We start from the raw sequence: 25303 nt of genomic DNA, 5'->3' as shown, positions 1-25303 counted from the left end.
AATACTTCAACCTACTAATTCAGAAAGTTTGATTAAGTCTGACTCGACTATTCAGTTCAACAACTCAAAAGTGGAAAGAAATAGTGAGTTGTGCAGCAACCCAAGGCCCTAAATAGTAAAATCTCAAACCATCGTTCTGTTTAATGCATAATTTGAGAGTGAATTCAATATTCACAGAGTTCTGCTAAACCCATCTTAATGACCATTAGATTTCCAATTTGTTATTATCTCTTCATGCTAATAGATATAACTTAATAAGAGACTCTTTCGACAATCACAGGCTGACTAGTTATCTCTTGTATAAGATGACTCAAGTCTAGAAATCATTTAAACATTTGAGAAAAACAAAGAATTTGTGCACATAAAGAGTCATGGGTTCCATATAACAACTACTAAGTTCACAAAATTCACTATTAACTAATAGCTTGTAAGCATTATCCACCAAGGCATTAGAAAAAATTTCAGTAGAAAATTCAACATTTCAACTTAAGATCTTGGCTTCTCTTTCTTCTCCTTGAAGAGAGCTAAAAGAGAAACTCCTGATACTTTGACAACCTTAAACCTAACTCCGGGAATATCTCCGACAGCATGTCCCTTACGTCCAAATCCAGCAATCAAAACCTCATCCTGCAAGTAACAGAACAAGTTTAGGGTATCAATAATAATAAACCCTTGGAACATTTACTTCCATGGAAGACAGAAATTACGAAGTTAATGCACAAAACTCGCATAGATACTTACATTCTCTTCTATGTAATTCAAACAACCATCGTTGGGTACGAAAGCAGCAATCTTCTTTCCGTTTTTGATCAATTGAACACGAGCACATTTACGGATAGCAGAGTTAGGCTGCTTAGCTTCAATTCCTCTGTTAAATATATTAGGTCAACTATTTAGAAGGTTTGTCTTTGAAATAAAAAAACAAACCTAAGACAAATTAAGATCTTACATCTTTTCAAGAACGATACCCTTGGCATGGGAAGAACCAGCGAAAGGCTTCTTCCATTCGTTACCAAGGTGAGACTTTTTGTATGATTTGTCAGCCCATCTTTGGCGCCTTCTATGGGATTTGAGCTTTCTACCAGCTCCCATTCCACGTGTCTTACTGTATAACAATTAGATTTTTCATTAAGAATCCATTGAAACGAATTTATTCATCAAAACCAATAATATGAACAAAGAACATTAGCATATAACAAACAAAAATCTCAGAGTATGATATGTTAGGTTTACAAGATAAAGAGGTCATGAAAATTTCGAGTCATCCAAAACTTTGTTTGTTAATCAAGCCATATGTGGAAATGAAATAATAACTCCCCAGAGTCTCTTTATTCATTGATCGAATCCTCAATCTCCACAAGGGGGTATAGAACATAAAAATGGAGACATATGATGTCAAATTTCCCCATCATTTCATTGCATTACCTCATTCTATAGGGCATAACTTCGATAATGCGGAAACCACATACACAAAATCAAACTATAACGTCTCTTCCAAATTTATTATGCAAGACTAGTAGTCGAAATCAATCGGCAGCTACCATGCTTCTTGCAGAACTAGATCGTAATGAAGGTAGATATTAAGATTAACACAAACAATTTAGAACTCAACTAACAATGCCATATAAATAATGAGCTCTTATCAATTTTACATAACTCAAAAGAACAAAAGAATTCATGAAAAACAATCCTAATATAGATTCATTATGCAACTATTATATCTAGTAAGAAAGTAGTTGTTCAAGAATTGATAGAGTAAACAATGGAGATTTTGTTAACCCAGGTAGCAAATCAATCAAACTAGGTATATATATATATATATATATTCAATGAAGAGGAAATGGGACAATATTTACGAATATATTAAATTGGTCCAATTATCACATATACCCTAGTTTTTTTTTAAATGAATTGATCAGAGCAAAAATCGAAGAACCCTAGAATGTAAAATACAAAATTGAGTGAAAACAGATATCAACCATTGAGTGTTGCAAATTTAAATCAAACCCTAGAATACTAAAATCTTTGTAAAAAGATAGATGGAAAAAGTAGATTTGGTACCCCATGGTGACTGTGAATGGAGATTCCTCGGCTGCAACGACAAAGCAAAGAAGGGTTGAGGGCGAAGAGAGAGAGAAGAAAGAAAATGATGAAGCTATAGAATGAATCCTTGCTACGGTTAAATATGAAACAACATGGGAGATTAGGGTTTGCTACTTTGAGTGAAGGTGGTTCCGAGCCACCTGCCTACCCATGAAAGCCCAGGCCCATGAAAAATTGAACTTCGTTCATTTTTGTTAAATACTTAAGTGACGTGACCCTAAGTTTAATACTATAGCCTCTCGTCAACACTTGGTACCTGAACCAAGCCCGGGCCCATGAAAACTTGAACTTCTTTGTTTTTTTGTTTTTTTTTTGTTGAAGGATGAAAACTTGACCTTCATTAATTTTTGTTAAATACTCTAGTGACCCTAAGTTTAATACTAGTAGGTTTGTCTCGCCTCACTCGTCACAATTGGTTTCCTTTTCCAGGCCAATTTCCTTAAACAATATGGGTCAATTCCGCCTCACCTCGGAAAACCCTACCGTTACGTTCAGAAATGTTATAGATGTATGTTGTGAATTCTAGGTTGCCTAGTTGATCATGTATGGTATTACCGTGGAACGTTTATATACACTAGTTTATCTACTCCGCCCAACCGCCCTGTGGTTTCGGTTAACACCTAGCAATGACGAAAGTTCATACCAAATAGTAGAGAAGCTGCATTTGAACAAGATATGTTCGTCTGTTTCACTCTCCAATTGACATGGACAGATCTCATCGATCTCCATACCCCACAACCGCAATTTGGCTTTCGTATTCAGACATAGTTCTTGCACTTGGTCGTTTTATCACTTGCATCATTACGTTCTTTTGAAATATTAAGAAGTTGCAAGATTGGCTTTCTAAGAAGTGGAAGGCTCTTGGGAGTTTACGTGTGATTCACAAGTAATGTTACTAATTCTCATATTTGATTGCAGTTAATTTTTTACAAGAACTCTTATTGATTAGGGAGTCCCATAAGTGAAAGTTCCACATTTTGTTATCATTTTTAGCCTTCAACTTTGCCAATCTAAACTAGCAACAAATCACAAAAGGGAATTTTTTTTTCTCGTCACTGCATTTGAGATCTTATAACTCATTAGTGAAAATTGAAAGCAATTTAACTCCAACTATGTGAGAATAGTCCAACATGAGATATGGTAATCTATTAACTAAGATTATAATGTGAAGTCATCTCCCTTTGCTGCGAATCGACCCACACATGATAGATGTAAAAGCTATATATGCTCCCGTGCTCCACAATACTCAAGAGTGAAAAAAAAAGACATGATATATGCTCAAAGAACCCGTCCTGGAAAGGGGCCTGTGAGAAGATGGTGATCTAGTAACCAATAATATAATGTCTCGGTCCTCTCCCTCCACCCCATGTCAATTGGTTTTGAGTTGGAAGACAACAAACTTAATAAAACTTAATCAAGATCAAACTAAATCGTCCACAAGCTTCATCAAGTTAAGATCTATTAGAGATGGATGAGATAGTATATCAACAAAACCTAGTCCTGCAATATTAACAAAAACCAAAGACAAGACCCTGAAATTCTTTGACAACAATCAGAAGTTATTACATCACAAGTAATCAACTTCAGAGGACAACAATGGATGCCAATCTTAGTATCAAGAACCATACATGAACATCCTCTTAAGGAAAAAAAAAAAAAGTGTTTACCTCCACATTTGCCCATGTACCAGAAAAAGGTAGAGAAGCTTCTACATTTACCTAAAGGAAGAGTCGCGTATCGGGTAAGCATATCGGCCAACCTGTTTATGATACCCAATTCAGCAAGTAAAAAGAAAATAATAACAAAGCCATCTAATAATATGAAAATCATACGAACCTTGCAATATGATCCATCTACTTCTGACTTCTTCTCCATAAAAATTTCTTCAACATATTGCCATTCTTCTTCTTGGGAGAGTCATCATCCATGTCCGAATAAGGTGAACTTAGCTTTCCAGTAACAGGATGGAAGTTGCTATCCATCGATCCCGATCTATCCATTAAGCTCCCGTTGTTCCCTGTTGAAAGAACAGCAGCTGCTGCTTCTGCTGCTTTTCTCCATTGGTCGGACTGAGTTTTAAGCCTTCTTAGCTCTGCCTCCATTTCTGCGTTTGATGCTTGTGCTGCTTCGAGTTGCTCAGTTACCCGTGTCACCCTCCTGCTACTCTCGTCTGCTTCTAGTTTTGCATATCCTAGTTTCTTCAAAGCTTCCTGCTCTGAGGCTCTCGCTGCCTCTGTATATGTCTTATCATTTACTTTGCTCTCCTTGAGTTTGTTCTTTTCGACTTCGGACTTTAAGATTTCATTTTCCTCCAATACGCTCTGCATTTGCGTCTCCTTGTCCATTAAACATGCCTTCAAACATGCAACATCTTCCTTTGATCTCTTGAGCTCGATTTGTAGTTCAGATTGTATTTCACCTGATTGGTTTTTTACAATTTGCAATTTCAGTCCTACATTTTCCTCTAAAATGGTCTGCAATTCCGTCTTCTTGTCCATCAGTGTCGCCTTCAACTCATCAATATTTGCTTTGGCCCTCTTTAGCTCAGCAACCAATTCAGTCTCTCTCATGCTAGCTTCAGATTTGACGTGTTCCACCAGTTCATGGGCAGTATTTATTTCTGACGTGGTACGAAGTTGTTCTTCTCGATACCTAAGTTCAGTTGTTTCTAATGCAGACCCCAGCTGATTTGACTCTAGCTTCACAGAAACAAGCTCTTTGTTGAGCTTTTCTAGCTCTCCATCTTCAGTTTTCTGTGTATGTTCATCATTACCAGAAGTACTTGCCATTATCTTAGCTAGATCAAGCTGAAGTTTGCTTACCAGTTCCTCAAGTGAAGTAACTTTCGCCCTTGACTTCTCCAACTCCAAAGATAAGGAGTAGTAGGCCTCCACCGTTTTAAGGCCATCTAGTTTGTCTTTCTCTGCAGTTGCCTTCACTGTTTCCAGATCCAGAAGAGTATCATTAACCAATGCTTGGGATTGAGCTTCTTTTTCTTCAGAGACTCGAAGTTGGGTATTCAAATTATCAACAAGCATAAGTGTCTCAGACAATTTTAGTTGCAAACTCCGTATCTGTGCCTCTTCATCCCCATTCTGTAGCGTCCCTGACTCGGCTGACATCTCGAACTGGATCTTCGGCTTTTCAATCTTGTTCGAGGCAGAGGCTAAAGCAGCTGGGGCCTCGGATTGTTGCTCCTCAAACTCAGACTGGTTGACTTCTTGAGATAATTTCTCGGTTTCATGGAGTCGAGCTTCCTCTGAATTGGACTGATCAAACAGTTGGCGCTGTGATTCTTCAAGCTTTGAGTTCAATTCTACGAGTTGCTTCTTGGCAGCTTCAGCCTCTTGTTGTGCTAGGCTCTTGCATGACTCCGAAGAACTCAATTGGTGTTTTGCCGCCTTCAATTCCTCTTGGAGTTGAGCAACCTGAGACTCTAACTCAGACAATTTGCTTGGACGCTTTTTCTGCAGCTTGCACAAAAGTGGAAGTTAAATAATAAAATTAGCAGAACAATATAAACAAATTCACTAAGAAGTACGATTAAAGGCTGACAGGATGTGTTATTCTCAGCTAGGGGTTTTCAAGTTACTAGAAATCAAAACAACAAAAACAATACCAAAATATCAAGGGAGTGGAGTAAGGATAATACAAAAGTTCAAGTGCGAGACAGAGATCTCTAGACAAGTCTTAAGTCTCGACTTAATTGAATTTTCTGCAGGAGACAGGAGTACGTAGTAACTGCACGTCTGCACCTAATACTATATGAGATATATCTCCATATGCTTAGTTCTAGAAGACTTTCTTCCTTTTTGTATCATCATCAATATTAGGATACAGTTTCTGGTCCTTTTTCAAGTTCCAATCAACCAAATGGAAATTATTTATGTGTTTGCTTGAAGATGGGTAAATTAGGTTATATTTCATTACCTCAGTAACTGGACTTCTAGGAGACCTTCGTTCAATGACTTTAGGGCTTCTATCTTTTGGAGTCCTGGTTGCTGAATGTGAAGAGGCTGGTTCCGACTCCGTAACACTTACTCTGGGTGACCGAGCAGTTCGAGGTTTAACAGGTGAGGTTCTTTGAATAACTTCAGAAGATCCCGTTCTACTCAAAACAAGAAAATAATAATCAAATAAGATACCATTAGTGAGACATCCATGCCATCAGTCGTCCCTCTGTGAACATATAAGAACGAACAGCAAAGATCAAGTATTTGCACGTAAATACTATATCTAAATAGACATCAATTATCACACAGACACGAACAAGGGATCAATGGCATTTTTTGTTGTCAACCAAGCACAACTCACAAATCGAACTACCACACTTATAATTCTTAGATGAGATCATATTATGTTGAACATAAAGTATCGTCAGCTTCTGCGCTCTCATACTGCACCAACAACACTCTATGTTGAACATGAAATTGTTCTATTTCTATTACTGAAATTGGTCTCACCAACAAGTTCACAATTTGATATGCAAGCTACTGAAGGCTGAATGGAACTTAAATCTATGGAATTAGCTCAAAACTCTAACTTTTGGACGCTTATATGTAGATGACATGCTTAAAGTAAAAAAGAATTACCAACCGAAATGAGATAAAGTTTGCCCTTTGCAGGCATACAAATTTAGTAGAAGCAACTGTTTTAAGAAAAAAATAACACCTGAAAGGAGTTTGATCAACCAAAAGGAGTTTGACCAACCAAGGTTTCGTGAAAGAAATATGAATGAATTTAAACTACAATCAGGATACTTCAAGGGCCATATCAACCTTCTATTAAGACCTCATGTAGAAATAAAGATTCGAAATTTTTTTTGAAAGTTGAGATTAGAAGATATTACGCAAAATTTACAAATAGGCAATCATTTGGAACTTGTTGCTTTTCAACTAGCTTATAGATAACAGAAGCTTTTAGATTTAACCACACAGTAGAACAAATGGGTCTAAAGAGAAGTAGAAGTTACCTTGCTTTAGTTGTCTCCATATTTTTTGTTTCTCTTACCGGAAATAGATTGCTAAGAATAAAAGCGTAGTTCAGTATATCTTGAAGAGTCTAACCTATAAGACCAATTCAGAATAGTCACGAGGTGAGAGAATGCTGACACAGGAATTCATTCGATAAAATAAATGTCATTGATAGATAGGCTCCTCTTACCAATAAAAGACTAATAGTAATACCCCTTTAAAGAAACTTCATCAATCTACCTTCACTGGAACCAAACCCGAAAGAAAAAAGTTCATGAAGAAGTATACACATAAGAAAGATAATAAGTACTCAATAGTCAATATCCACTAAACATCCAGCTTTTCTTTTAAGGTAACAAAATAAAGTCTCAAAATCCACCAACCACTTGAAAATAGACACAAATCCACTAAAATACCCTGAGAAGTTGGATGAAAATCTTTGTAATAAGAAAAACTGTTTCTATATTTGCCCTAGTAGTTACATTAGATCAAAAAGAAAACTCAGTGCCCTCGCTATAGGTATTTTGGGGAGTTGAAAGGAATAAAGCCATTAGGTTTGAGGTTTATCCACATTTCCTCTATTTCCACTATCAACAAAGAACATTACTGTCTACTTCTTGATCATGGCTGAAAACTTGAATACAAGAAGATCAATACCTGTAAATCTGCTCAGTGTTGAATAACGCCCCTAGAATCAATCTGAATCAGAAAAACATCAAAATCAGCTCAAATGTTAACAGATTGAACAGAAGAAAGATAACGGATAAGGAAAAACCAAAAAACGGATTACAGAAAGATCTTTTTTCTAAAGCGATCTCATTCACTCACCAGTAAGAATGAACTAAAAGACCTAAAAAGTAGAAAGTTCAACTTGACGAACTCAAAACAAAACTACTTTCATCATTATGATCAACTTTATCAATAAAGAAACTAAAAGTTGCTTATAAAAAGAATCATCATAAGTTAATAACAACTAAAAGGCAATAAAAAGTTCAACAAAAAACCTAATTTCAAAAACGTGATGTAATTTCCGATGCATTCAAACAGAAAAGGAACTAGTTAAGATGATTTTTTAGACAAAAAGAGATGAATGAAAGAGAGATTTACGCATGATCTTCTCACTACTCCAAAGCTAGGTTTATTTCATCGTTTGAGGTTGAAAGGATTGTTTTGTTTTTAGGCAAAAATGAACTTCTTCTGTTTTTAAGTATTGGTATTCCACTTTTTTATTCTTCAGTATCCGAGGCGCTTCTCACACACTCTCTCTCTCTCTCTCTAAAATCACTGTGTCGCTTTTTTTCCTCTCTCTCTCTCTAGACTTGCTCTATTTCTCTACTTTGGAGACGACAACGAGCGTAGATAGTGGGAAAAAAATTTTAAAAAGTGGGAAAGATTAGGGCGGGATTTTGTCGTTTCGTCCTCCGTCGCTTTATTGTTCGTATCTGGTTTCCGCATGCTAGGGCATTAACTTCCTCGATCGGTAAATTGAGGTGACAATATGAAGCTAAAGTTAAGGATGAAAATGGAGATGACTCTTGACGAATTTCCAAGATTTTATCTTTTTTTTTTAGGCCGCGGCTTTGGAGAATAAAGAAAATTCTCCGGAGAATAAATTCTCGAGGGAATCCAATTTTTTTTGAAAATTCTCCAGGAATAAATTTTTATGGGGAATACATAACACATTTTTTTTTAAAGTTCTCCTCCATCTCATTATTTCCTTCTTCATCTGAAAAAGTTAGCCCTAATTGAATTAGCTTCAACATATCAACATTTGCTTTTAGGGTTTGATAATGATACTCTGAACTTGTTTTGAAATTCCCAATTTGACGAAGAACACTTCCTGGGAATTCAGTATCCATCGCTACATAAGGGTAGTCATCAACGATTTCTCGAATCAAATTGAATTCACTTTCTAGGTTATGACGCCAAACATCCTTGATTTCAATCAAATCCCCTTTAGCTAGAATCGACATCCTCAAACCAGATATAAAATAAGCAAATCTCGAACCCTCAAACACGTAACTAGTCGTATTTCACGTAGATCTGGAAAAACCCTAACCCAAATTAATCTCTAAATAAAATGAAAAAAACCCTAAATGAAACTTTAAGAGAAGATAGATATAAATTTGAGAAAAGAAGAAGAATAAGATTAGATCTGTGAGAGAACTGACCTGAAATTTAATTGTGAAGTTTGATTCACATAATTGTCAACTCCCAATTACTTACTGAATTTTTGTTTCGTTAAGAAAGGGGGAAAATATCCAGATGAGTGCGTTGAGATGATTTCTAGGGTTTCTCACGAACATACCTTCTCTCTCTAGATCGGTTCTAGAGAGAGAGAGAGAAAAAAGAGAAAAAAATTAGATAGAGAGAGAGAGGAGAGAGAAAATATAATTTTTTTTTTTTTATGTTTGAAGGTCACCGGCCGGAAAATTGGCCGGCCGGCGACTTTCGCCGGAGAAGATGATGATGTGTCGAGAAGATGAAGTGGTAGAATGAGGTGATGAGATGGAGGAACCTTTTTTATAGCATCTTCTAAAATTAGAAGCCCCTTAGCAATAAAAAGAAACATAAAAAATCAATCTTATTTGACTAGTGTTAAGAAAAGTCTTTATTCCCCGGAGAATTTTCTTTATTCCCCAAAACCGCAGCCTTTTTTTATTGACCATTGACCAAATATAGAGGTGACAATGTGGGAGTTGGAAGAGGCACATGAAATTATTATTATTTTTTTTTTGTTGAAGGCACATGAAATTATTAAATTGGATTTTTGAGTGAAAGGTTTAATATTTGGTGGGGTGGGGTGGGGTGGGTGGGGGGGGGGGGGGGGGAGGGGTAAAACCAAAATAAATCAAACTTTGTCAAAATATGAGTTTCCAGTTCAAATGTCAGGACAGCTTATTGTTTCCTGATTTTTTTTTATCCCCCTCTTGCCCTTGGACGGGACATGCTGACGTTTCCTGACAAAAAAAAAAACTAGATGGTAAATAAAATAATTTCCCGTACACAAAAAAATTCAATTTTTTTTTGAAAATTCAATTTTTTTTTGAAAATTCAAACGAAATTTCAAATTGTCGCCCAGCAAACCATCTCTTCCTGGTAACTAAAATAATTTCCCGTACACAAGAATATTCAAATTTTCAAATTTTTTACTAAAATTCAAATTTTCGCCAGCAAACCATCTCTTCTCGGTAAATAAAATAATTTCCCGTACACAAGAAGATTCAAATTTTCAATTTTCAAACGAAATTTCAATTCCCGTTACAAAAGTGTCTAGTACAGAAAAATTTCCGGTAAATAAAATAATTTCCCGGTCAAAAGAAAATTCCCGGTACAAAAAGTGTCTAGTACAAAAGAAAATTTTCAGTAAATAAAATAATTTCCCGATGCGTCAGACAATTTTTCAAAAAAAATTTGTTTCCCGGGAATTTTTCGATGGCAATTCCGTAAATTTCTGAACAGTACAGATTCTGATAGACGGGTTGTCAGATTCTTTTTCAGAAAAAAAATCGTTTCCCGAGAAAATTTTGATGGCAATTTTGTAATTTTCGATGGCATGAACCGTAAATACTTTGTTTTCCAAGGGCCATTTCGTCATTTTTTTTTTCCAACCTGACTCTTTTGACCTGCCTTTCATTTTTTGGCTACCTAGGATAGGAAACCTATTTCTTCCCTCATTTTGGATGGTTAACCCAATCCCTCTTATTAAATTACACTAAATAAATTTCAACAAAAAAATTACAGTAGATATAAATAATAAGTTTCAACAAAAAAAAGATATAAATAATAAAATTACTATAAATAATCAGTATATATGTATATACATTAGGGTCGACAGTACTTTCAATCAGATTTGGTCTGTTTAATAAAGTATCTAAGAAAGAAATATACAAATGAAAATATATCCGAGGTAACGAGGTTAGATTTCACTTTCAATTTTTGACTTTTGATAAAAATGTTTTGTGTAAAATAAATCATTATCTTAGATGTTTTGACACTTTAACCCCCACAATCACCTGTTTTATTTCAGTGTGAGTGTAATATTCTTATCACATCTTATCGCTCTATGTGGAACAACCGATGACTTTCATTGACATAGTTAGTGGGCGGTTCACAGGAGATAACATCGGATGCTCGATCATGACAAGGATATATACTTTATAGTCTTTGTGGAAAGTGGGGAATGAGATGGTATTTGAAGGGATTAATCCACGTAATCAATGGTTGTTCCGGAAGCTATAAACATGACGAATGACTTCTCGTGAATGAGACTGAGCAAGATGATGTGGTGGACAGAGAAACAAGTGAGACGGAAGTAACATAGACTCCTATGGTTGAAGTGATGGAACACAACTTTGATTCTGCTTTTAAATATGGTAGAGCGACAATAGTGGCGGTTGGGAGGCACCATGATGGGTCATTCACAACAACCACACTTACAGTGGTGATGGCAATGAATGTATTAGAGGCGGAAGTAATGTCGGCAAGTTAGCCTTACGTCTAGCTAATCAAAGTTTTTTTTGCCGGGAGTGTATCATTGAGGGCGATGCAAAAGTAGTGGTAGATGCTTGCTCCAATAATAATGAAACCCCTCCTATGAAGACAAATAACGTCGTGGAAGATATCATAAGCGCAAGTATCTCCTTCTACATTCTACAGGTTTCTTTCTGTTCGAGAAAGTGAACCAAATAACTCTATACTAGCAAAACTTGCGTTCGATTTAAATTTAAATAAGATTCGAAAATTTATTAAGATCTCTAATTGCATTGTAAGTTAGTTGCCGATAGACAAAACCAACATTACCTTGAATTCTAATTCTTAATACATAATAGACAAACAACTAGTTTTACAAAATCAAAATCTCACAACTAGTCAAAGCACTTATTCTTTACTAAATTTTTAGTTGCACTCAAAATTGAAACTTCTAAGTCAAATTTACTTTCCATTAGTTCACTTGTATTCCAAGTCACAAGACTCACAAAATTCACAACAATCAAGTGAAATCTCAAGGTGCAATTTACAGAATTAAAGAGAATGTCTCGAATCATGCCCACCAACTTCCCAATCCGACTCCCCCCTAAAATGTCTTGGAAATCTTCCATTTATGATACAATTATTATATGGAGTCAAACAATACCCTAACTTTGACCAATTTAGTTGGCCCAAACGTCCTAAAAACATTTGGCGGGAGGGTATACGTACTCGAAGTTTAAATGACCAAAATAGACTTGTTTCCGTTATTGAAGGGCAACTGATGATCCTATAGGCGCCTCTTATTATTGCTTTTGGCGCTCTGGAGAGGCAAAATTGAGAAAAACTTTTATACCAAGTAAAGGGTAGCAATTAACAAGGGCGAGCGCTTAATTCCCCGCAACTGATTCGTTGGAACAGCCCATAGGCTTTAGGCCCATATAGAAGCCCAAATATTACTAACGTACAAAGGACGCGAGAACGAGGATAATATTGTCATTTTCGTGGAAAAAGCAAATCATCATGTACGCTTTATCAGGGCAGTTACAGTAGACAGAATCACAAATGAAATTCTAGAGAGAGAGTGAGAGGATATATTGCATTGGACGAAGACGACCTAGAAAAAATGGCAGGAAAAGGGTTTAATTCTGATCTCGATTTTGCCTTCCGTTTGCAGATGGAGGAAGCCATGAACGCCTCTAGATATGAAACTGGATTCACAGACAGTGATTACGATCTTGATGATGATGATGACGATGATGATCTAGTTTATCTGACTGGCTTGCGAACCCTAAAATTGGACAACTTAGATCAAGAAAAAAAAGATCATGATCACTCTAGAATTGTTCGTGATTATCTTCAAAGTCGGACTGATCATCGTAATGTCACTCAATTTCCCGATAAAGAAAGGGCAGGTCACGGTGATTATTTCAAGAAACCATTTGGTGAGGGTTCTTCTTCTTCTTCTTCGGCTTCTTCATTTTCTTCTTTGTATTCAGTAACTGGTGAACCATATAGATTGTATTTTAGGGGTTTAGTCAGTGAAGAAATAGTTAAAGGTCATAAAGTTACTTGTTCTGCTATTGGTGCTGCTATTTGTGATCGTCGAGATAATTTGATTCTAAAAATTCAAAAACCATTGATTGGTAATTTGAGAAGTCATCGTTTTGTGGAAGTAAAAGCTTTGATTGATGGTCTTACTGCTGCTCATTCTTTGAAGATCAAGAATATTGTCATCTTCATTGATTATTATCCCCTCTTTAAACAAGTAAGTTTGCTTTACTTTAAACTTTCCATTCTCCATTTAAAATTGAAGTTCTGAACATGTCTGGGTATCACTTATTAGTTGGGTTTTGGTCGGGAGCATAAGATGTATGTAGGCGTTTTAAGATTGTGAACCTTTCCCCCCATTCCGAATTTCTTATCCTAAGTTGATAATCTAGCAGAATTGGTTATTCCCTTAGATGCACATCAAAGCGTTTGGGTTGTATTTTGGCCCAACCCATAATGCATCTAAAGGCTCAAGCAATGTATACGCATTTCATTTGTGAGCTATATGTCTAAATGTAAAAACTTGGTCGAAGCGTACAGCTTGAGGTGTAAGGCTTGAGGCGTGCATCAAATCTATTCGGTCGTATTTTGCCTGAAGACGTACATCTAAAGGCCAAACACTTCGTGAAGCATATGCCTTGAGGCAAACAGAGGCTCACGTATTGGGGCACAATTGTATGAAATGGTTTATAGTAACCTTTTTTTCTCTTACAAGTTTAGTCTGATTTTCTGCTTCCTGATATCAAAGGCACTAATTTATGGCTACCTCCTCACACAGATCACTGGGAGATGGAAAGTGAAGCAACGTAATATGGAAGTACTAATCAAACAGGTGTTTGCCCTTCGAAGGATGTTTACGAGTTGTCGTGCAGTTTTACTGGCAAGGAATGATGTTAAATTTGCAATCAAACTGGCAAGGGATGCTATAGATTCTCAAACCATGAAGCCGGACGAATCTAATAAAGCCAAAAACATCAAAGAAACGTGTAAAATCTGCTTGGAAGATATTGATATTAGTCAAGTGTTCGCCATTGATGATTGCTTGCACCGCTATTGCTTTCCTTGTATGAAGCAGCATGTAGAAGTTAAGTTACTTCATGGCATAATACCTGAGTGCCCTCATGAAGGATGTAAAATCCTGCTGAAAGTAGATAGTTGTAGAAGATTTTTAACCCCTAAATTTGTTGAGATGATGAACCAACGTATAAAGGAGGAATCTGTTCCTGCGGAAGAAAAACTTTATTGCCCATACCCAAAGTGCTCGACTTTGATGTCTAAGACGGAGCTTTTGTCTGATAATGATTTATTCGGCAATACAAATCGATCTGGAGCCAGGAAGTGCATCAAATGCCATGGGCTTTTCTGTATCAATTGCAAAGTAACATGGCACAGTGGCATGTCCTGCGATGAACATAAACAGGTAAATCCGCGTGGAGAAGAAGCAAAACTAAAGTTTATTGCTTCGCAGAAACTGTGGCGCCAGTGTATGAAGTGCAACCATATGATAGAACTGGCTGAAGGTTGCTTCCACATGACTTGCAGGTATTTTTTTTTCTCTTAACAACCAACCCAAGTTTGCTTTGTTTTGAATATTAAGATAGAAACATATGATCCTATCCTGAAATTCATGACTATTATTGGTTCAAGTGTGTTCTTGAATGTTCAACTTCATTTTTGGACTGGGTTCTTTCTGCAAACAATTCTCGGCATGTTGACTTATTCTCTATGCCTAACATCTTTTTTTGCTCGAATCATCGATTCTTTTGTGCATAACAACAACTCCTCCTTACCAGTATAAAGATTAGAAACTGTAAAAGTTTATATCTGTTCTCTGCTTCCTTTCCTTAAAATATAGTATCTGTAACATTCTTTCATACCATCTCTTGCTTTACGTATTCTGAGTGTTAGAGTAGAAACAAGAGGAGATAATTTTTCTATCATGCTTCATTCGCTCTCTTCCTTAATGCAGAGGTCCCAATAGTTGAGCATTTCGATTTGATGTTTACGACTTGGGAAAATCCCTATGATATATCTACTTGTAATGGCGCAAGCCCTTGTAGTTATTAATATTGTCCCCTCTTCTACCACTCGGGCCCAAGACCAACGTGTATAAAGTTTTGTTCTTGGCAACTGCTCCATGACAAAAGGCTTTTACAGACTCTAGGCTAGAGTTCATACTCATAACCCAGTCTCCGAAGCCCCTCCTAAGTAATGTAGGATGTTGAAGAACTCTTCCATGTTTTGACAATATCTTAAATGCCAACTTACTTGGGTTTCAGGTGCGGCAACGAATTTTGTTACAAGTGTGGAGCAGAATGGAAGAACAAAAAAGCAACATGTTCTTGTCCACTCTGGACCGAGGCCAATATTTTGCACGGAGACATTGAAAATGACGAAGATTTTGATGACGAAGAAGAGTATGAAGAAGAAGAAGAGTATGAAGAAGAAGAAGAAGACTATGAAGAGTGGCTTGATGAAGATGAAATTGCAGTTCTGCGGCCAGGGGGCACTTTCTTTTTTTAGAATACGACTCTCATGAGCTCAACTGACATTGTGAGTAATGGTTGAACTTGTCCATCTGAACAGAAATTCATTGTTTGGTTTTATATTTTCTTTCCGATGAATAGTTAAGGTTGGTCTGACATTACTTTATGCTACCATTTGGAGACGGCCAACCTAAGTTTTTGTGAAATTTGAAAAGGTTTGTATCTGTGTACCTCAAATTCTTAGGTTCAGTGATCAGTGCTTCTTTTGGCTGTAAATGTGTATATATTTTTGTTGCAAATTAGGTGGGATGATGAGATGTTTGTCTCAGTAGTCATTTCCCTCTACTAACCACATGGCAGTTTTAGTTATAGGGAGATAAGTTGAACCTTATAATAGAAGTCAATTAACTTCAATAACAATATATACATTTTTAGAAAGATGAGATAAATCTTACTCGGATAACAACACTACATGTTAAAGCTTAGATTCATCTACGACTTACTCTTATAGTTAAATGACTTCGTTTTCGTTTAGTTACTTGGGTTATAATTTTTTTTTTAATTACTTGGGTTATAATTTTTTTTTAACTAGTCCAAAAGGACCTTCAATATGGGTTGGCATCAATCCTCAAATCGTCAGCCGCGCGCTCTAGGTTGGACCTGTTAATTTTTCATTCTCCAGTTTCTGGTAATGTATTTCCGGAAGGAACCTTGTTTAACAGAAAAGGAGAAACATGAAAAACTTATGACAACCTTCTGAAGGCCAATAACATTATAAAGAATATGTACAGACTACAACATAATTTGACAATATCTGCTTCTCTCTGCACCGCCCCAATGGAACAACTCTCTAACAGAGTCAATAAACTAAACCCTAACATTCATACATCAATTTACAGACAACAAAAGAAAGAATTAACTTTAGCACGTCGTAGTTGGAACATTTTAATGGCTACATTTACTACCTATCTTCAACCTGTTGAACTTCTTGCAGGTTCTTTTTCTTCAATGAAAAACGAAGTCTAAATCAACGATTCACACTTCCATCTACCACTAATATGATACAACGCTGTGCAAGCCCATGGCTTGGGGCCAATTACGGAAGGGTAACCTCCTTCCTGAAACCTGCTGCAGCCCATCTACCATAACAAGTTGCAAACTGCAAGTCATCCTGTTCAATTTTTGTTCCTGTACCAGTCCGCTGCTCTGTTATGGCACAATGCAGTTTTATGGCTGTAATAGGATAGGATATGGCATTACAACTTCCACTTACCCGGCTTCCTCCTTGAGACGATCCTGATTCAGTTCCAAACCCATCGCATTCTTGCAGCTCTGGAAAAGAATCATGCCGCTTTATGTCACAACTGCAAGGGGCTTTACTTTTGTGTCTTCGTAGCTTCTGTACACTCGATAATCGATCAACTCTTGATCTTTGGTCAGAGCTGGGATAGAATCCAAGTTCAGGTCCTTTTCCTTGGCAACTGATGGCATTGGTTGCTCATCTCCTGCTTCGTAAGAAGCAGGAAAATCGTTTTTCAAGGGAAAACCTTCTAAACCTGAATGATTGCTAACATCAAGCTTCAATGGGACCGAAGTTTCATCTAATCCTTCATCATTTAAATCCAAGTTAAATGGCTCGGAAGTCATTTTTTGTCTGGTTAACGACTTATCATTGGTCTCACGGGATGTCGTTAGTGGATTTTGTGAAGATGGTTGAGGACTCAGAACTTGCCCAAAAAGTTTGATATCAGTTGTTCTCTCTGAATGCTCTAATCCATCAGACATACTCCAAGAATGGGCTCTCCTATGATCACTTGATGATTCATGAAGTTCCGTGGACAGATATGGGAGCTCAGACAATGAACTTCGTTTTGTGCCATTGCAGTTTTCATGAGAAAGGTTATTCTTAATACCATCCTGAACTGAAGACTTTAGATGGTATTTTTTCTCGAACTCCTCAAGAACATTTGATGAGATTGTATCGTGTCGAACATGGTCCTCTACATGATCGATGGAAGCAGGCAGAAAAAGGCAATTCCCTCTTTCCCGCAAGACAAGCTTCGACTTCACTGAAGAAATCTGTTTCTGGTGATCGAACGAAGAACTGAAACATGGGTCAATACTTCTAACATTTGTACTCGAATCTGGAACAGCATATGAACTACTAGTATGGATTATATCTGTAGCTTGTCTATCAGATTCAGCTCTAGACCCTTCAACAGAAGCAGCTGGTGATGCCTTAAAACATGATGCATCGGATTCCTGATTGCACTGCAGTAAATTTGTAGCTGCAATGAACTTCTGGCCACATATTTCAACTGAACTTTTTTCATCATCATTACCGACTTCCTGCTTCTCCGCCACCATCTCTTTAGCCTTCAGAAGACAACGAGGATCAATTTGCTCAATTCTATGAACCTCCTGCGAAGCGGTCTCGAGATAACCCGAAACTTCATTATCTGGTATTAAATGGATCAGGTCGAGTCCAAGGCATTTACGGGCCTTACTAAAGAAGATTTGGCATTGTGCACTAGACCTTGACCCGATACACTCCGCGAGCTTGGCAAAATCTTTACCATATGTTTGTGTTGCCCGATATAAAATGTTTTTTTCCTCGTGGGTCCAATCTACATAATCCAAATCTCCACAATATTCATCTGAAGACGTTCCCTCGTCATCAACATCACATGGAACATCAAGTGTGAAAGAATCAGTCTTTTGGTTCTTGAACTCCATACAGGTCTGGTCAGGGTGAGTAGAACTTACACCACAATGGCCCATTATTAGCTCTGAAGATAGAGAACAATAGCCCATCAGCCCGTTGGTATAAGTTGCTGCTCCATCACCAATTATATCATCCCTCGTATTTTTCAATACACCATTTTTAACCCGAGATGATTTACTCTTGCAAAACCCGCCGAAAGATGACTTTACTGAACCAGCATCTGTTTGATTTATGCTGACATCAGCATTAGCTGCCGTCACCGAAGCAGCACCCAGTACATCAAGGGAAGCAGCATTTAGATCAGATCTCCATTTCCTCCCTGATGATACCAGATATGTATTGGTAGGGAAGCTTCTCCCGTTCTTGTTGACCTGCCACTTTTCCTTTACACTATCGAAGCTATCGGATTTTTGGTTTTTGTAGTAAAATTCAACACAATCAGCTGTTGTTTTGTGATCAAGAAAAGAAGCAATTTTTTTGAAGTCCTTGCCGAAAGTTGCAAGCATCTCCAAGAATACTTCCTTCTCTTTAGGAAACCATGGATTGACCGTCGCCCTTTCTTTCTCAATGGTGCAAGGATCTTCAACTAATCCGTTTCTTGTGACAAACCTCGACACACTCTTCTCTCTCTCATCTAACATTAAAGCAGGCATCCTCAGAGTAGTCCTGTCAAGCTTCATTTGGGAGTTTGCCACCAGCTTGCTGTTAAAGCTCAGAGTCTCAATGGAAGGGAGCACAGTCAAATTGCCTGCTGTAGTAGGAAAAAGGACATGCACAAACCAGCAAAGAAAATAATCAACACAATATGCAGATTATAGGAAACAAGTACGTACTAAGCTTACACCGTGGATCTTCCAGAACTTAAGTCCATAAGAACATAAAAAAACAAAAGATAATGAGGTAACGGACAAAATAGTGGTCTATGGACTCTATCAGAGCAAACAAATTATGTACCGACTCTAGCAACAAGAAATTAACTGTTAGGTAGATCGAAGACTTCCAGTAGTACATCGGGAGTCCGTTACCACTGAAATGTTATCGCACAAAAGGCTCTTTTAGTTTTGCTTTAAAGAAGATTGATAGCCAAAGGGCCAAGGAGAATGTTTTGGTGTAAAAGCTTTGGGCTTCCTGCGAGAAACGTGCTAACACAAGTTTTAGGACAGTTTCTATAGAAGTGGACAACCAAAATATGTTGCCCTATGTTTGTTCACCTAGGATATAATTCAAAACTAGACACTTGAGGCAAAAGTTCATGAAATTTAAGCACAAAGAATAAGCACGACATCTATTTATCAGAAACCATAGACCATTATATCGCTCATGAGTCATGCCAGATCAAAACTTAAAGACACTGTGGCACTTACCAGATGAAGTAAATCGCAAGCGGATTGAGGTCCCCTGTTTATGACATCCACTGGCTGATGTTTTTAAGCATGAGTTAAACCCTATCTGAGGCTTTGCAAGAGACTTCTTAAACGAAAGTAGACAGAGACCTTCCTTCCATATATTTAGAAGAGCCTTAAACTTAAGAGTCAGAACTTTCTTCTTGAACCTGAAAAAGCATTTCCATATGCCAAGCTTTTCTTTTACAAGGGAAATATTTTGCATGCAAGAGATTCTGCTAGCCTCCCAAATATCAAGATGGGAGTTTTCAGTTGGCAATAGTTTATAAAATATTTCCGATGTTTCTCTAGCAGTAATTTGATTGGATACCAAAAGTGGAACTGGAGATGTAAATATAGCTACTTGAGAAACTCCAGAAAATTCTCCAGATTCGGCAATAATAGGTGCAGATATGGACTTCTCCAACTGTTGAGGCTCAATAGATTTGGCGGCAGCAATGCGAGGATTATCAACGTAAACATCTTGAATTTCAGCACAAGAATCTTCAACTTTACCGTTACATAAACGTGGTATCTCAACTGGCGTATTAACAGTAGAAACTAGTCTCACAGGACCATATTTTTCAGGTACCTTGGGTTCAGCTCTGGCTACTTCACAACTTACTGTGCATTCCACCGACAACGACTCAGATGTTATTGGATGAGAACCGCTAGTTACCGATTCAGAATTCAGAAACTTGAGTTCATTTTCAGATACATCAATTTCAGTTTCAGTCTTCTCTAGTGCTCTCAGAACATTGCTCTTCAATAGAAACAACTTACTTGTTAAAGTTGATTGTAGAAACCCAGAGTCCCCAGAGTTTGAGTCTTCTAGTTGTAGAAACTCGACAGGCAAAGAGCTCAAATTACTGATGTGGCTGAGCTCAAAATGCTCCAGTTTGCTGGAGACATGATCAAAATTTGGACACCCATCACTTGGTAATAAGTGGATCATCTCCTTTATATTATTCGCAGCCTCTTCTAGACCTGCTGCACGAGACCAACAATCACAATATGCAGAAGCAAAAGATTAACTTGACTAGTAAAAGTGAAACTACTAAATAACGCATAGAGAGAGAGAGAGAGGTGGACACGCAGGCTGAGGTAGTTGAAAGATAATCTAGTAGTAATGCTCTATAGTAGCTATAGATAGAGTTCAATGGAAGACCATGAGCCCTAACAATATCATATTTTGACGAGGCACAAGTGATGATAACAATTATGAAGAGTGTAGCATAAATATAGAGACTAGTGTTGGACCTCTGTATAACACTTGACAGGAGCAAGGCAACATCTCCAGAACACACATTCATCTAAACGCAGTATCTGTTCACTGGAATTTTAATACCGGGGGCTATAGAAAAGAAAAAGATACAATTATTAACTCCATTGGAACTATCAGCACAAATTGGTCGACCCACTTTCCCTCTTCTATTTTTTAAGGAAAATCCACCTTCATCTGAACTTAAGAGAATAACAAAAGGAATGAAGTCTGTTTTCTTTCAAATTTTTAATAATGATGCCTCAAATCTGAAACACAAAAATCATATCCTGTAACTACTAGAAACAAAGAACCATCCATGAAAGACATGGCAAGGAACACTTTATTTACCTGGTGATGAACTGCATGAGATAGAAGAGAGAGTTGCAGGAGATACAGACCCAGAAAGTGGAGTAACATTAGGCCCTTTATCTGAAGATACTGGGACAAGGCTACAAGGCGTCTCAGAGTTGCTAGCAGAAGTGACCAACCCATTATTGCATATGGTTTCGTTGGGCACTTCAACCTTCTTTTTTTCATACTTCGCTAGCCCCTGCCCCCATCCAATTCGCTGCTTTCTCATGAAACACGCCTCCTCAAGCGATGCAGAAGATATTTTATCAAGAGGAACATCCTCAAGGAGGGGCTTAATTCTTTCATCCAAATCTTCTCCAAAGCTCCTTGAACGGCATGAAGCAGAGCTGCGTGATGGCAAACTGCTAAAACGAGAGCATTTAAGAGGCTCCCATGAAAGGTCCTTGTGTCGTTTACGATCATTATTGAAGCCATTGGAACTACCCGTTGTATCAGGTAGATCTTTGGACATTAACGTTTCTGAAAAAATCTTTTCATTGTCGGAATGGTGCTGAGACGGGTGCACGCTGACAGATCTCTGGGAAACTAAAACAGGCGACCTTCGTGAGGAGTTAGCAGAGGTGCCAGCGTTTTCTGACGGACTCTCTTGCCAGTCGTTCTGACTAACCAATCTTTCATTTACGTAGCCGTTCCTGCCAAATTTCCCCTCTCTGTCTCTGCAACCAAGATGGTTATGGCAGCTATCTCCCTCCACCATCCTGTCACTGGACATTGAAGGCATACATCCATGACCAGGTTCCTCAGAGAATTGTTGATACCGGAGGCCCTGCTTACCATAACCTTCAGCAGAAATTTTTTGACAGGGTAAAAAAGGGAAACTCATAAACGAACACAAACTAGCAATAATGCAAGAGATAATTATATATAGCAGGAGACCGAAAACTAGAGAATTGATTATCACCTAATAAAAACACAAAACAAGCAAGAAATGGAGTTCAGAAACTAGTTCTTCATAGTGTTGATTCCTCCTAGTCAGTTGCAATTATAACATAGAATCAAAAGCTTTCTGTCCCAAAAATCTAATCTTTTTTCTAAGCAGATTATCAAACACCTCTAGAGAGAGAAAGAGAGAGAGAGAGAGAGTGAGAGAGAGAGAAGAAGAAGAAATCTCACCTGAAGGCTTGCGAGAGAATCGTGAGTTCTCCATCTGGCGAACCCTTTGGGCTCGTTATGAGATGTCTTCAGTCTTGCCCTAGAAATAGTGAAATCTTTCCGATCCCTAGGCAAAGCTTCAGACGGCATGAACAAACAACCTGGTCAAATCATCGCCATCCAAAGTAGAGCACTGTAAAATCTTCTAAACTATCTAACTATGAAGACCTTCCATATCTTCTTCAGAGCTACAAAAAATGAAATCCCAGCCGCCAAACTTAGAACCCTAATACAAGATTGAGTCTTTTTTTGCCCTAAATTTACAAGCTAATGACTTGAAACAAAACCCAGAAATGAGAAACTATTTCTTCTGCAAATCTCTATCTTTCTCTCTCTCTCTCTATGTATATATACAACTGTGTCTCAGTTGGGAGTATTTTGAGGAGTAAGAAAGGGGAGAGGAGTAAGGAATTCAATATCTTGTGATATCCTCTGATAATTTATCTAATATCTTTATTTGCTCCTCTCACCCCAAAACCCCCAAATTTCTTCCTCTTCTTCTTTGTAGTTTAGGATCCGTTTGATACGTGAGAAAACGTTGGGTAAGAAAATTAACCTTTTCTTATGGGAAAGAAAATGACTTTCTTTCCTATATGAAATTCAAGTTCTAGTGTTTGGTTGGTTGTGAGAAAATTTAGAGTGCCTTTAAAATTCTTTGAAACTTTAGTTTCTCTCCTGCATCTCTGTAAGCATTTTAGAAACTCTTCAACATCTTAGTTGCCCACTAGCAAGCAGTGGTTTAAACAAACGAACAACATCCATTGACCCTCGAGTTTTACCAGCTCCAAGAACAAGATGAATTTCATCAATTCACAAATAGCCTCGATATTTCGCACCAGCTACTAAAGCACCCATATCTAAAGCAATCAATCTAATATTATGAAGATTTCTTGGTATATCTCCTCTAAATGTCTATGTTATTCCATTGTGATAGATATCCCATAAAGACTAAACAAAATAAACCAAGTCAATGGCCAAATAACTGAAATCTAACATATATACCGATTCTCATTCAATACTAGTATTCATATTAAATTTAGTTGAGTAATTCTAATCACTACAATCAATAAAGAAAAGAGAGACTATACAAGATGAATGCTAGAAGCCAAGACCTACATGAACCCATTCAATTGAGGAGACGACAAGGGCATCTTAATGCTACTGTTGTTCAAGGCATCTTATGCTACCGTTCCTTGGTTTTTCATTCTTCAATTTCAGGTTGCTATCTTCATAGTGGGAGACGACAAAGGCTGGAGATTTGGAGTTGCTTGTTGGACTCTTGGCAGAACGTTCAAGGTCGGTGATGTCCTCGGTTAAACATTTTACCTGTACATCAAAGTAGTCTTGTTCAAGAAATCAAAGCAGTCCTTTATAAATAATACAAAAATTTATAAACTAAGTAGTGTAAATGCAAAGTAGTTTGGGTCGAACGACACATCCAAATAACTCGGGGAATGATCGTGTTAGGTGCAGCTCGAGTATATCCCATGTGAACTATATACGAAACTTTTGGGTTAGTAAGATGTGACTAGTTAATTCCCCTTTGGTAACTAGAGTATAAATATTTTCATCCACATTCAATAACTTGTTTTGAACATCTTTAACAAATTGTCATTTAGAAGAAACAAAACATTTTCAAAATTCATGAAAGTGCGAACATGAGCACAAAGAGATAACATTGATCCTTGCAATTGTTTAATCTAGATAACAATTAATAACAAGATCGGGCGTGCCTAAGTCACGAGTTATCACGAACCATGGTATAAATCACAACGAAAAACATAAATAACTGTAGTTGAAGATAGCAGTTCGGATCACCTAACCGAGCACATAAAACAATACAACAATGAATAGCATAATCGATATCGAAAGAGTTAAATGCAGTAACACCGACACCAATCTGCTCATATTTAGGGAAGTTTGGTTACGAAAGTAACACTCATAAATTGTTATTTAGAAGTTCAGAAGTGTAATGATTACTTAGATGGAAGAACTGCCCAGAAGCATAAAAAAAGGGTTTAACTTTCAAAATTCTCCTAACCTTTCCTTCTTCACTGTGGATCATAATACATATTAATGAATTTTAGAAGAACCCTGGGATTCTAGGAAACATGAAGAGCAAGAAACCTATGAGTTTGAAGCAGCGAAAACTCACAGTTCCTGCTAAAGAAACCCCAATATGATCACAAACTTCTCTTGACCTTTCCAGTTCTTATAGTTTATTTTTGATTGTTGGCATAAATGCTTACTCTTGTTTTCCATCTAACAATTTGTTTTCTAATATGATCACAAACTAGGTTAGATGACTACTAAGGAACACCCAACAAACAAGATTGTAAATCATAGGGTTCAAATCAAACAATTAGGGCAATTAACAGAAAAATACAAAAGTTGAGAGATAGAGAGTGAGAGGCATACTTTTTTACTCGATTTGCCTTCTTGTCTTGGATATTCAGTTGGTGGATTCAGAGAGGGAAGAATGATCAAGGGAGAGGTGGATAGAGATTTATGTGGTAAGTTGAAGATTTGTGAAGGATATCTGAAAAAATTAGGAGGAAGCAAAGGTGTTTTTTACGGGAGGAGAGAGAACGCGTAAAAGAATGAGTAAGAAAGTGATTTTCATACCTTGTTGATGGTAAAATGTTTTAGATGTTTTTCCAACCTTTTTTTCCCACGAGAATTACACTTTCACACTTTTTGGGTTCTATCAAACAGTGGAAAACTGAATTCGTAGGAAAATCGATTTCCCAACCTAGTTTTCTCACGTATCAAACGGACCCTTAGGTCTTTACCTTCTCTCTCCTCCCCATCTTTGTGTTCATTCT

The 25303-nt window shown here is 37.3% G+C and overlaps 3 protein-coding genes, 1 long non-coding RNA gene and 1 pseudogene across 6 annotated transcripts; 1 reads left to right on the top strand and 4 right to left on the bottom strand.

Annotated features, from left to right (window-relative positions):
• Positions 1–352: 352 nt before the first annotated feature.
• LOC147565652 (small ribosomal subunit protein uS12) lies at positions 353–2295 on the bottom strand. Its single transcript, XM_086652159.1, has 4 exons — positions 2062–2295; positions 950–1105; positions 742–868; positions 353–627 (listed from the first exon to the last, which is right to left on the bottom strand). Exons 1-4 carry the CDS (start codon positions 2064–2066, stop codon positions 487–489), a joined length of 429 nt encoding a protein of 142 aa, XP_086508285.1. The 5' UTR covers positions 2067–2295; the 3' UTR covers positions 353–486.
• A 1250-nt stretch (positions 2296–3545) lies between these two features.
• On the bottom strand, positions 3546–8551 carry LOC147565651 (interactor of constitutive active ROPs 3-like). 2 transcript variants are annotated; one of them, XM_086652156.1, is made up of 7 exons: positions 8184–8551; positions 7734–7775; positions 7267–7321; positions 7076–7169; positions 6034–6211; positions 3940–5570; positions 3546–3862 (listed from the first exon to the last, which is right to left on the bottom strand). In XM_086652156.1, the coding sequence occupies exons 4-6, from the start codon at positions 7093–7095 to the stop codon at positions 3957–3959; spliced, it is 1812 nt and encodes a 603-aa protein (XP_086508282.1). In that variant the 5' UTR covers positions 7096–7169; positions 7267–7321; positions 7734–7775; positions 8184–8551; the 3' UTR covers positions 3546–3862; positions 3940–3956. The 2 variants fall into 2 exon arrangements, with proteins under 2 accessions (XP_086508282.1, XP_086508283.1); XM_086652157.1 differs by having other exon boundaries at positions 8081–8384.
• Positions 8552–12517: 3966 nt separating this feature from the next.
• On the top strand, positions 12518–15859 carry LOC147565650 (E3 ubiquitin-protein ligase RSL1-like). The gene is made up of 3 exons (XM_086652155.1): positions 12518–13314; positions 13876–14639; positions 15377–15859. The coding sequence occupies exons 1-3, from the start codon at positions 12673–12675 to the stop codon at positions 15618–15620; spliced, it is 1650 nt and encodes a 549-aa protein (XP_086508281.1). The 5' UTR covers positions 12518–12672; the 3' UTR covers positions 15621–15859.
• A 467-nt stretch (positions 15860–16326) lies between these two features.
• Positions 16327–22992, bottom strand: LOC147565649 (uncharacterized; annotated as a pseudogene). The gene is made up of 4 exons (XR_015230250.1): positions 22440–22992; positions 21303–22106; positions 19673–20680; positions 16327–19059 (listed from the first exon to the last, which is right to left on the bottom strand). The product of XR_015230250.1 is annotated as an uncharacterized LOC147565649 (transcript).
• A 469-nt stretch (positions 22993–23461) lies between these two features.
• Positions 23462–25086, bottom strand: LOC147565648 (uncharacterized). Its single transcript, XR_015237354.1, has 2 exons — positions 24897–25086; positions 23462–23804 (listed from the first exon to the last, which is right to left on the bottom strand). It is a non-coding gene; the product is annotated as an uncharacterized LOC147565648 (long non-coding RNA).
• Between the last annotated feature and the right edge of the window lie 217 nt (positions 25087–25303).

This window comes from Eschscholzia californica, unplaced genomic scaffold, assembly GCF_041429995.1.
Source record: "Eschscholzia californica isolate CP2 unplaced genomic scaffold, dmEscCali1.0.p SCAF_1, whole genome shotgun sequence".
In the NCBI taxonomy this organism is placed as follows: Eukaryota; Viridiplantae; Streptophyta; class Magnoliopsida; order Ranunculales; family Papaveraceae; genus Eschscholzia; species Eschscholzia californica.
This window is presented reverse-complemented; position numbering and strand designations above follow the sequence as displayed.

What these genes read in the sequence shown, in the direction of transcription:
- LOC147565652 (XM_086652159.1), bottom strand. An exon ending in GGTATCGTTCTTGAAAAGAT is followed by an intron (nt 869 to 949) that starts GTAAGATCTTAA and finishes TATATTTAACAG; the next exon opens with AGGAATTGAAGCTAAGCAGC. An exon ending in TGAATTACATAGAAGAGAAT is followed by an intron (nt 628 to 741) that starts GTAAGTATCTAT and finishes TGTTACTTGCAG; the next exon opens with GATGAGGTTTTGATTGCTGG.
- LOC147565651 (XM_086652156.1), bottom strand. Translation starts at nt 7,095, where the DNA reads ATGGAGACAACTAAAGCAAG. An exon ending in ATGGAGACAACTAAAGCAAG is followed by an intron (nt 6,212 to 7,075) that starts GTAACTTCTACT and finishes TGTTTTGAGTAG; the next exon opens with AACGGGATCTTCTGAAGTTA. An exon ending in CTAGAAGTCCAGTTACTGAG is followed by an intron (nt 5,571 to 6,033) that starts GTAATGAAATAT and finishes TGCAAGCTGCAG; the next exon opens with AAAAAGCGTCCAAGCAAATT.
- LOC147565650 (XM_086652155.1), top strand. Translation starts at nt 12,673, where the DNA reads ATGGCAGGAAAAGGGTTTAATTCTGATCTCGATTTTGCCTTCCGTTTG. An exon ending in ATTATCCCCTCTTTAAACAA is followed by an intron (nt 13,315 to 13,875) that starts GTAAGTTTGCTT and finishes CTCCTCACACAG; the next exon opens with ATCACTGGGAGATGGAAAGT. An exon ending in TGCTTCCACATGACTTGCAG is followed by an intron (nt 14,640 to 15,376) that starts GTATTTTTTTTT and finishes CTTGGGTTTCAG; the next exon opens with GTGCGGCAACGAATTTTGTT.